The 10,343-nt window shown below is 34.1% G+C and overlaps 1 protein-coding gene across 1 annotated transcript; it reads right to left on the bottom strand.

Annotated features, from left to right (window-relative positions):
* Positions 1–360: 360 nt before the first annotated feature.
* On the bottom strand, positions 361–9,500 carry LOC134680024 (GILT-like protein 1). The gene is made up of 4 exons (XM_063539004.1): positions 9,196–9,500; positions 8,226–8,411; positions 6,364–6,537; positions 361–6,040 (listed from the first exon to the last, which is right to left on the bottom strand). Exons 1-4 carry the CDS (start codon positions 9,337–9,339, stop codon positions 5,804–5,806), a joined length of 741 nt encoding a protein of 246 aa, XP_063395074.1. The 5' UTR covers positions 9,340–9,500; the 3' UTR covers positions 361–5,803.
* Between the last annotated feature and the right edge of the window lie 843 nt (positions 9,501–10,343).

Here is a 10,343-nt window from a genome sequence, read left to right as displayed (position 1 = left end):
TAGCTACCTGTAGCAAAGCGACGAAATCGCGGAGTGAGCCACGCCTGGCACTACGTAGAAAAATGGTAGGCAATCTTGACGTGTATTTTTACAAAAAACACTTATAAAGATACCTAAGTAACAGCAAATATGTAAAAATTATACAGCATATATGATCATTTATATTCTTTTGGTTTCATTCAGTAGGTAATACTTACTATTTTAGAGCGTATTTAATAAAAAGACACTTCAAGTTTTTTTACCCTTTTTCTAATGCCAAATAAAACGGGGTGCCAAGCTAATAGCTTTGCTGTAGGTACCTGAAAACCTACCATGAACTTGGAATGTATAATATATAAGTGAGAAAAGGAAACAAAAACATTTCAGAATTGATTTTGATTTATTTTTGTCATGCTGTGCCTATGCCTTTTACATACTGCAACATACCTACGAATGCCCAGTTTATCTACACAGATGTAAAATGAGCAGTCATTTGACGTCGCTCAGAATGGTGCAACTAGTTAAATAATCGATAACCCTTATGGACAACCGACGATGTAGGTTTACCTTTTGCTTGGACACGGCACAAATAGGCAATAATAATAAATTAAATTCTTATCATAGAATCCGTGCATATAGGTAACAATAAAAAACGGATTCAGTCTAAAGTTGTCCTTTATACTTAAATACAAATCACGAATTTGAAAAGACAATACAACGCACCATAGAATCGCGAGGGTTGTGCGGAATGTGCGGTGCGAAACCCGATAATTCCAGCAAATGGGTTTTTAAAATTAGAACTATATGTGACGTGCGTAGAGTTCTATATTAACTGTCAAAATATCTCAATTTATCGGATTTGACCGCCCATCCCTCGATCGATAGTATCGAGATTTGACAGTCTATGTTTTATGTAGGTAGACGACTTTTATAAAATCCTATTTTAAACAACGTATAAGCATGAGGGCCTGCCGCGAACTACGAAAATCGAAATTGATTCGAGATCGATCCAATGGGGCAAGATAGACCATCTTCGAATTTCGTTTTTCCCGGTAGTTCTCATGAACGCTTGCATTAGTGTGTACCTACTTCATGAAAGACTCGAAGTCTGCCTATGGGCAGTTTAACCCTTTTTCATTCATCAAACTTTACAAGCCTCAATTCGTTAATTTGTGTGTTTGTATAAATTTCTTACGTGCAGATACATAAATAAAAATGACAGATTAAGATAAACGATTACTAGTCTGTGCGGAAAGAGAAGATTCGTGGAATGTATGGGGCCCTATACATTCCACGACTCTTCTCTTTCCGGACAGAGGGCCTACCGCGAACCACGTTCTACGTGTTGCCTCCCTGTCACACTTACGTACGAATTTACAAGTGGAACAGAGAGGCAACACTTCGATCGTGCTTCGCGGTAGGCCCTCAGACTTTAGCTAATTGAGACTTGTAGCGCGTTTATGAATACCGCCATAAATGATTATACCTATACTATACTTGAATTAAAGTAATGTCCAAAGCACTTCTAAAAATTTGGCCCAGGCAGGTATACTGTTTCCACATTGTTAATGATTACACGCCAACATATTACATAAATGATTAAATATAACTTACCTATATAAATTAATGGGCAAGCTTTTTAATTAATCTCACTAATAACAATGTTGTTCCAAACTAAATTAATCGTAATTATACAACCACTATTGACTACGACTCGGATACAACACAACCATATTAAAAATATAAGTTATCGGATAAAAGTAAATTTAATATTGCAACCTAAAATTATAAAAATATAATACTTAATCTAATACAACAGATTATAGGCGATAATATAAGCAAACAATACAGGTAAATTTTAGATTGTTGCTAGTGCTAGACTCTGTCTAACTAATGTAACTCTGCACAGAATCGGCATCAAAAAAGTGTTGTGTTACCACTATTTTCTTAGAATTTTTACGTTTATTGCGGCACCGCCATACTCTGCGCTTGTCAAGTGGGTGCAGAGTTATCTTGGATTAACTTTGTCACAAAAGTACCTATATAGTTGTTATCTTACCACTTTGATTTGGCGATATCTCACTCGATAGGGTAAATGTGGAGAGGACCGCTGCTAAGATACATCGTCTGGCGTATACTTATACCTAATCCGTAAAAAAAGAGATGTCAATGACCTGCGGGCCTACCGCGAAATTCGAAAATCGAAATTTCTTTATCTGCCTCTCTATTATTCTTGCGCGTTTTAAAAGAGACGAACGAAGTGTTTCTCGGTAAGCCCTCTCACGCCTTAAAGCTATTAAAACACATGAGCGAAAAAGACTTGGCGAAAGCATTTTTTTTACGTGACTTGGGTTTTCTTTTTTGTTTTGCTAACTCATTGATTTCATGCGTTGTATAAAAATGACATTATGAGTTGAGCAAATTTACCTTTCTATTAATCTATGGACCTTCCACTGATAAACATTACTTATCATAGGTAAGGTAACTAACTACCTAAGTGGCAACTGCCTCTGGTTAGTCAAAAATATTTTTAGCGCAGAGAGCCACTTGAGCAAAATATAATAAGTACTCGTATACATTACAGTCCACACTGCAAAAATAGCTTAGTTATACTAAAACATGTAGAACTAGTTTCTGCCGCAACTTCGTCTGCGTGATGATGATGATGAAAAGCTATCCTATATCGTTTCCTGGAACTCAAACTATCTCCATACCAAATTTCATTACCAAATTACCAAAAAAATGAAAAGAGGTAACCAACAGACCTTCAGACATACTCGTACAGAGTTACTTCGCATTTATAATATTGGTAAGGATAGTCCTTTGTAACATTCCTAACTATTCCGATTATTATACAATAATAAACTAAACGTAGAATATTTAAAATTAAATGCTGCCCTTCGTAAGTAATAAAAAATATATAAAAAGCCTCTATGAATCACTAAAAGATTAACACATTACGAAGTCAAGAGGAACTTGTTAAGACATAGTAGGTAATACATTATTTATATCTAAGTAGTTAAAATAATAATATATAGGTATTACACTTATAAAAGATAAGACATATAGTGTAATATATGTATGTAAGCTTACGAAACGCAAGGCATAAGACTCGTAAAAATGGAATTAAATAAAGTACTTTGTAATGACGTAATGTAATGTGAATTAAGTTTAATATGGTTTATGATAGGTGTTCATAGTTTTTATTTCTAAAAGACATCGACAAGTTTCTATTTTGCCTGTAGTAAGTAAGTTTACATATTTACTGCATAGGAAACTTAAAAACTTATTAGGTACAACTTATTAATCTAAAGTCTTCAAGTTGTATAGGTACATACATAATACTTCAATAGCCTTATTACGTTTTATGTAGTTAAAAACGTCTTATTAATTGTGCGTGTTATAAAAGTGACCACACACTTATACTCGGTACATTTTTTTCTGATTGCATTGTAATAAGTGTGTATTTACTGTACATATTTCTCTCGTTAGATTATTAATTAATCATTTGATTCATTTTAATAATAGTCTAGTACCTAAATAAAGACTGGCAATAGCCATTATGCTAATTATGTTTCTTCTTCTGTCTTGCGGAAAGTACTTATAAAAATATATGTGAGGAGGATCCTTTGCTACGGAGAAACGCATGAACGAATGAAGATCGAAAGTCTTTGATAATTACTCATATATGTTTGAATTAAAGTATTAATATAATACTGAGGTCTATAAAAACCACCGATATACAAAATGTCCATTACCTATTTCTTGTTATTTCTTAGCAATTTCATAAAAGAATAAGTTTTGAGAAATATCAAAGCAAAACAAATTATAATACCACTTGTTACATTTCATTTGTAAAAAAAAACACAATAGTGCTCATAAGTACAAAAACTGTACGCTAAATTTAAAACGCGTTAAATGTACCTATTCCAAGCTATTAAATAAACTATGCATAAGTGATAAAGATAAAATAAATGCTCAATACACTTTTGAGACATGAATTGCTTCGGAATAAATACTTGTAGGTATAAGTAGTCTACTTGAGCCTTGAAATTTGTCATTGTCGCGCAAAACATACCACTAAGGGTTGGTTGCACCAAACTGTAGAGTTCGCTAAATTTTTATGTATGGAAAGTTTCATAGTAAAGCGCCGGGGCGCGCCGGCTGACGTTGATCAGTCTGTCAAATGTGGTTGGTGCAACTGGCCCTAAGTCAATAGACAGTAAGGTAGTACAGTCAGCAGCAGAAGTTGCTAAGCGGGCCAGGTGTTCAAAATGATCTTGACTCGACTTTATTGTTAAGAGAATAAGAGTGCGTCAAGGTAATTTTGAACACCTCGCCCGCTTAGCAACTTCTGCTGCTGACTGTACATATGAACTATCGGTCAGGGCCCAGTTTTATAAAGTTACAAGTTACAAGTTTACAGGCGTTTACTGGCAACACTTGCTCCGTTTTTTACAATTTGCGTTTTATAAAAGTACTGTGTTACAATTTTACAGGTTACAGGTACAAGTGCCTGTAGCTCAACCATAGACGAAAATACGGGAGTTTTATAGTTTTAAACTCATAATCGAACAGGCGTTTTATAAAAAAATTGTAAATTACAAGTGTAGATTGGTACACTTGTAACAAAAACTTACATACGTCTTGAGTCCTGTAACAGCACAACAGCAGTTACTTGTAGACTCGTTTTCTGAGAGATTTTAAACTTTACTCTTTATTGTTAAGCACCAACGCCAACGATTGTGCCAGGGCATGCATACTTTTCCATGCACTGACCTTATCAGTTTTTGTTAATGTATCTGAAATATATAGTAAATAGGAAATAAAGTGACAATATGTTTGATATTGATTTTATTGACGATTCGTTTTATTTTATCTACTAGGAAATGGAAAGGGATTATTGCCGATATTTGTCGTTGATTTATTAGCATTCGTCTCTTTATATAAGTATAGTGCATTCACATTATGGTAAAGTGTACTATTCATAATTTTCGATACACACCGTATTTATCTTTGAGCCGCTACCGAAACGATACATTTTAATGTAAGAATGTGAAAGAGTACCTACTTATTTACATGTTATTTACTTATTACGTAAATATTTCATTAAATCTAACTTAATCTGAATCTGAAAACGGCCCAAAAAGTATATCCTTGGCATGGAACGCCGCTCTCAACCACTCGATTTTTCCTTCATTTCTGGCCATTTTTCCAGTAATTAATATTTTACAGCAAACAAAAACACATAATTTAGTAGAGAACCGAGTATCTATGACACACTTTTTTTTAAAAATAGTGATGTCCTTCACACCTGTAGATTTCACATGTAATCGAGATTGACCGTGGTTCTTTACAACTGTAATTATTTATGTGTATTTATAAAACACCTGTAGCCGTTCACAGTGCATTACAGGTGCCTGTAGCCTGTACTCTTGTAACCTGTAACTTGTAACTTTATAAAACTGGGCCCAGGTGGTTGTTTCCTTCAACCTGATTTTTACACTTTCGGTGCCGGGCGCCCCGTTTCCAGACAAAATGAACACACATACGTGTTCTTGGCAGTGAATGTGTTTAGGCGGCAGTTGCTATAAGAATAGTTGCTAACGACAAATACATGGGTCATTTACCGTAATTGTCAAAATTTAGATGCCTTTAGCATTTACATAGGTAAAGATGCTGTTTGCTTATAGGTATAACAACGTCATCAAATTGACGATCTCCTGAAAACGTCACACTGTCCATGATCAATACTTAGGTTTTGGCTTCACATTCATGTTTTTAACTTTAGCATCTGATGCCTCACTCGTCTTCGTCGGGGATGTCACAAGCAGGGGGGCGGCAGCGGCATGGCGATCCGCTTGCACACCTCGAGAAGGAAATTCTTGAGAATCGCGGGCAAAGTTTTTTTTGGTATCGACCCGTTAAGAGTTATAGTAGGAATGAAGTATGGGTCAATAATCTGGGTGTCGTCTCCGTACTTCTTCAGTAGATTCGATCCGTGCTCACTAGATGAACAGGTGCTGATGGGGTCTGGGTCTACGTTCATCTCTTTTGCACACTAAAAACAATATAGTGAGAATTGATAATATAATGGTAAGTACATTATATTACGGGTACCTACCTTACATAAAATTATCTAAAAATGTCTCTTAGTCCTACATCAGGACATTCAATTATTTTGTTTTCTAAAATGCGAAACCCGAGACCACCCTGTTTAACGTCACATATTTATTTAGTATGAAAAATAAGGAGTCTAAATACTTTATAGTTTTTAAAAGTTGTGGAACAAAAGTGTCACCGTTGAGGAGTACAATCTATGTTTTAATTAATGGCTCGTGTTACAGGCCACACCTTGTTTACAAGGTAATTTCAATAGCTTACCCTTGAGAGAGCTTCCTCTGGGTCGCTGTTATCCAGGATCATACATTCTGTAAACTTCACTGCCCTTGTCATGTTAGCTATAGCCTCGATAGAACAAGCGTGGATCTTGTTCGCGTAGCACTCAGTCTCACCGTGTTGACACTCGAAATAATACTTTCCATCTTTCTCTTTGGTCTAAAAAAATAGAACAATGAATGTAAAAAAATGTGTCTTCATTTTTTTGTTTCCAACAAAGTTACTTCAAAATATATATCTACTTACTCTAAAAGCAAAGGTAAATAATATAGTAAGTAAGTACAACCTTGATTATCTGAACTCTCTATTATCAAAATCATAAGACTTAAGTATAACTATAAAACATATTAAATACCTACTGTGTGGTTACATATTATGTTAGAGTACTTAATCATCCAATTTAACAGAGATGTGAAAAATACTTTATAAAAAGTATTTAAATACAAAATACAAATGCTTCCTTGATAATACTATTTCAAATGCAAAATACAAAATAGTTTTTGTATTTGTATTTAAATACAAAATACGAAATAGGTATTTTCAAAATACTTTTTTTAAATACAAATACTTTGCGATAAAAGGTACTCTGAGTAGTGAATACCTAGTCTGAATTAAAAAGTATTACTCGGAATTTCCGAGTTGAAAAGACTCTCTTTATTCTTTGAAATCAATCCTCTATCTAAAGTGCAAATTTCTAGTTGTTTGCTCATATTAACCGGTAGGATGTAGGTATGGATGATGGTTTTTAACGGCCAACTTTTAAAGCATTAATTTGTAATGTTTTACAGCTATTATAATGCCTCTCGTTAGTGTGGTGAAAACGTCTCGTTTGTGTTTCACCAGGGCAAAAAGTTTGTTCTCCTCTCGTGCCTTGAAACCCTCGCAACACTCAAGATTCCACTTTTATAACCACTTGCTACGCTTGTGGTCATGTGCGACGTTACTAAACAGCAGATTCAACAGTTCCATGTTAAAAGAATGAGAGAGTTGCCAGGATTGTAACATCAGAAGAGATTGTAACTCCCACCTACATTACCTTCCTACTATAAAGTATTTTGTATTTTGAAATTAGAAAATAGGTCCCAAAAACTATTTCAAATAAAATACAAAATAGTTTTCTTCAAAAGGTATTTAAATACAAAATACAAAATAGGTATTTTGCATTTTGTATTTGCATTTTAAATACAAGTATTTCAAATAAGTCACATCTCTGCAATTTAAAGTACCTATTCAAGTTTCACCCTGGGTATAAGTATGTTGTATGTTTATAGCTAAAATATCCATGACATTCTAACAAATATGAACATGCAAGGACAATTTTTATCTATAGCAATAAACATTATCAATATGACCATGAATGTAAAATAAATCTGTAATATTAACACAAGTGGGCAAAATGAAATTATGGTGGAAAAAGGACCTAATAAAAACAATAACCTAAATTTTGGAATATATACACTACTGGGAAAGGAAATGTATCTAGTTTAAAGGATAACTCACTAGCTATCCTGGGGGCTTAGCCAAGATGACAATTGTTGATAGAAAACGCCAATCGTAACTTAAATAATGTCAGGCGAGGCTCACTTACAGGTCTAGCTCGGTACTACTTACAGGGCTAGTATGTATTATTTAAAATGTTTGTAATTTTATGCAGTTGTGTAAAAGCCTGTGACAACCCTACGTTGTTTTTATGTGGTGTCGGCATTTATGCAAACATCAAAGGCATTGTTCCACTGTTACTTTTTACACTATGAAAATAGCTTGCAGTGACCAGGTTGTATCAACTTCTGAGTTTCTAAAAGATATAAACAATAATTATAATTACAATACTAGCTCGGAATACTTACAGTTGCTTTTCCATAAGGGATAAGAGCTATGTCTAGGAACTCTGACAGTTTTTCTGTGACCGGCCAGAGGTGTTTCATGAAGAAATGCCTGGAGTCCGGACACAGTGCCTCATAGTATACCCGCACTTTCACCTTGTCCTGTTTATGTATGTTAAACTTATCATCCTCTAGTTCCACTATTCCAGGCTAAAACAAGAAAAAACAATGAAGTTGGGAATTTATAAATTGAATTTGGTTGCACCATAATCTTAGACAATGGGGTTGGGTTGAAATTTTTACAGATATGTTTCCTGTGGCAATCCTATCTTTTGGTCAAATGATGTTTAATACATATTTCGAAATTTTATGGCGTAATCCCGCAGAAACGGGAAACTTATACTAATTTATTTTATGATATAGGGGGCAAACAAGAGCTGACAAATCGCCAGATGGTAAGCAATTACCATCGCGAGTGGACTCCTGCCACACTAGAGGGGTTAGATACTGTGTGATGCCGGCCTTTAAGGTTTAAAGATTATATCGGCCTGGTCCGGCCATACCATGGACGACAGTTCATTCCACAGTTTCGCTGTAATGCCTTAATAAGTATCCAGAATTAAGTCATCTAAAAGCATTTTTGAAATAATAATTGGTGTTCAAGTATCCTTTTGTAAAAATAATACATACTTAATTGAGAAGATTATTGTTGTAGCTGAAAAGATAATAATTGAAAACATATTTAGTGTATCTAAAAAACATTTATCTATTTAAAGCATTTAAAGCAGTAGATATTCTCACTAAATTTCTGTTCATAAAAACTTTATCAAATTATATCAATAATAAATGTAAAAAGTATGTTATACCGGAATATAACAAAACTTCATTAGCAACTCACAATACTAAGTATTACATAAAGTAATATAGCCAATTCCAGCCCAATATAATAGAATTGACCACTTAAATCGACTAAGACATTTCATGCAAAACATACCTGAGACAGTTTCTCATCTCGCCCAGAATTTCCCGGGAACATGCTAAACAGCTGCCACATTATTAACGACAGCAATATTACAACAATTAATCTGTATCGATTACAAGAAAAAGCCATTTTCAGAAAATCTTTACAAGTGGTCATAAGTCCGTAATAATAGAAGTACAAATGGAGTAAACAATGATAGAAAATATAATAAATAAGTTACGTGGAAGTCCTATTTTTGTTCGATTATTACTTCACTTACAAAATGACTTGAAAAATAAATAAAAAAGTAATTTCATTTTCATTTTATTCGGTCCGCAACCTAGTTCGCGTTTGGCGAATCCTGTTTCATTACGTTTCATGATGCTAAAATTTGGCATACAATATTAAACCTTCTTGCTACTATATATGATAGAAACTTCAACACAGGCCTTCTACCAATGTTTAGAAATAAGACTTTATTTGCACGGGTATATGTCACATCGTTGACACGTCATTTTGACAGCTGCTCTTTTTTTTTTTTATTGTAATAGACCCAAGCTCGACACTATACATCATCACACTAAACAATGAAATGATAAAATTTTATTTCTTTTGTACTTCTATTCAATATTCTTTTATACTTCCTAGTGAGTATTATATTCTTTGCTTCTATTTCATTTCATAAATTTGATGTGATTTTAATTTGCATTGGGTTTACCTCACCGTTACTAGAATTCTAGTCCCCCTGAGTTTCCCTAAACTAATTTTATCGGTCGAAACATGTAGAATTGATTTAGAAGGGGTCAATCTCCCCACAGAGATCTGTGGAAGATCTCTTATGCTATTGTATATAAATAAATACAATAGCATAAGCTACATTTATAACTTGTAGGTAGATCTCCCATACTTAACTTGAATTTCGCGCCTGTTCTATACTGACAAGTTGGTGTGCCGGACTATAAATACTTCTAACTTTTATGATAGCAGTAGCAACAGCAGGAGGTCCTGGGTTCAAATCCTGGTAAGGGCTGTTATTTGTATATTCATCACAAATATTTGTTCCCGTTTTATGGATGTTTTCTGTATTTAAGTATTTAGGTAAGAACTTATCTATATCTTGTCGTCTAATATCCACAACACAAGTCTTATTGAGCTTACTGTGGGGCTAGGTTGATTTGTGT

Source organism: Cydia fagiglandana, chromosome 3, assembly GCF_963556715.1.
Source record: "Cydia fagiglandana chromosome 3, ilCydFagi1.1, whole genome shotgun sequence".
In the NCBI taxonomy this organism is placed as follows: domain Eukaryota; kingdom Metazoa; phylum Arthropoda; class Insecta; order Lepidoptera; family Tortricidae; genus Cydia; species Cydia fagiglandana.
The sequence above is the reverse complement of the archived record's forward strand: the minus strand, read 5'-3'. Positions and strand labels throughout refer to the sequence as shown.

What these genes read in the sequence shown, in the direction of transcription:
- LOC134680024 (XM_063539004.1), bottom strand. Translation starts at nt 9,339, where the DNA reads ATGACCACTTGTAAAGATTTTCTGAAAATGGCTTTTTCTTGTAATCGA. An exon ending in GAGATGAGAAACTGTCTCAG is followed by an intron (nt 8,412 to 9,195) that starts GTATGTTTTGCA and finishes TTCTTGTTTTAG; the next exon opens with CCTGGAATAGTGGAACTAGA. An exon ending in TCCCTTATGGAAAAGCAACT is followed by an intron (nt 6,538 to 8,225) that starts GTAAGTATTCCG and finishes CTATTTTTTTAG; the next exon opens with ACCAAAGAGAAAGATGGAAA.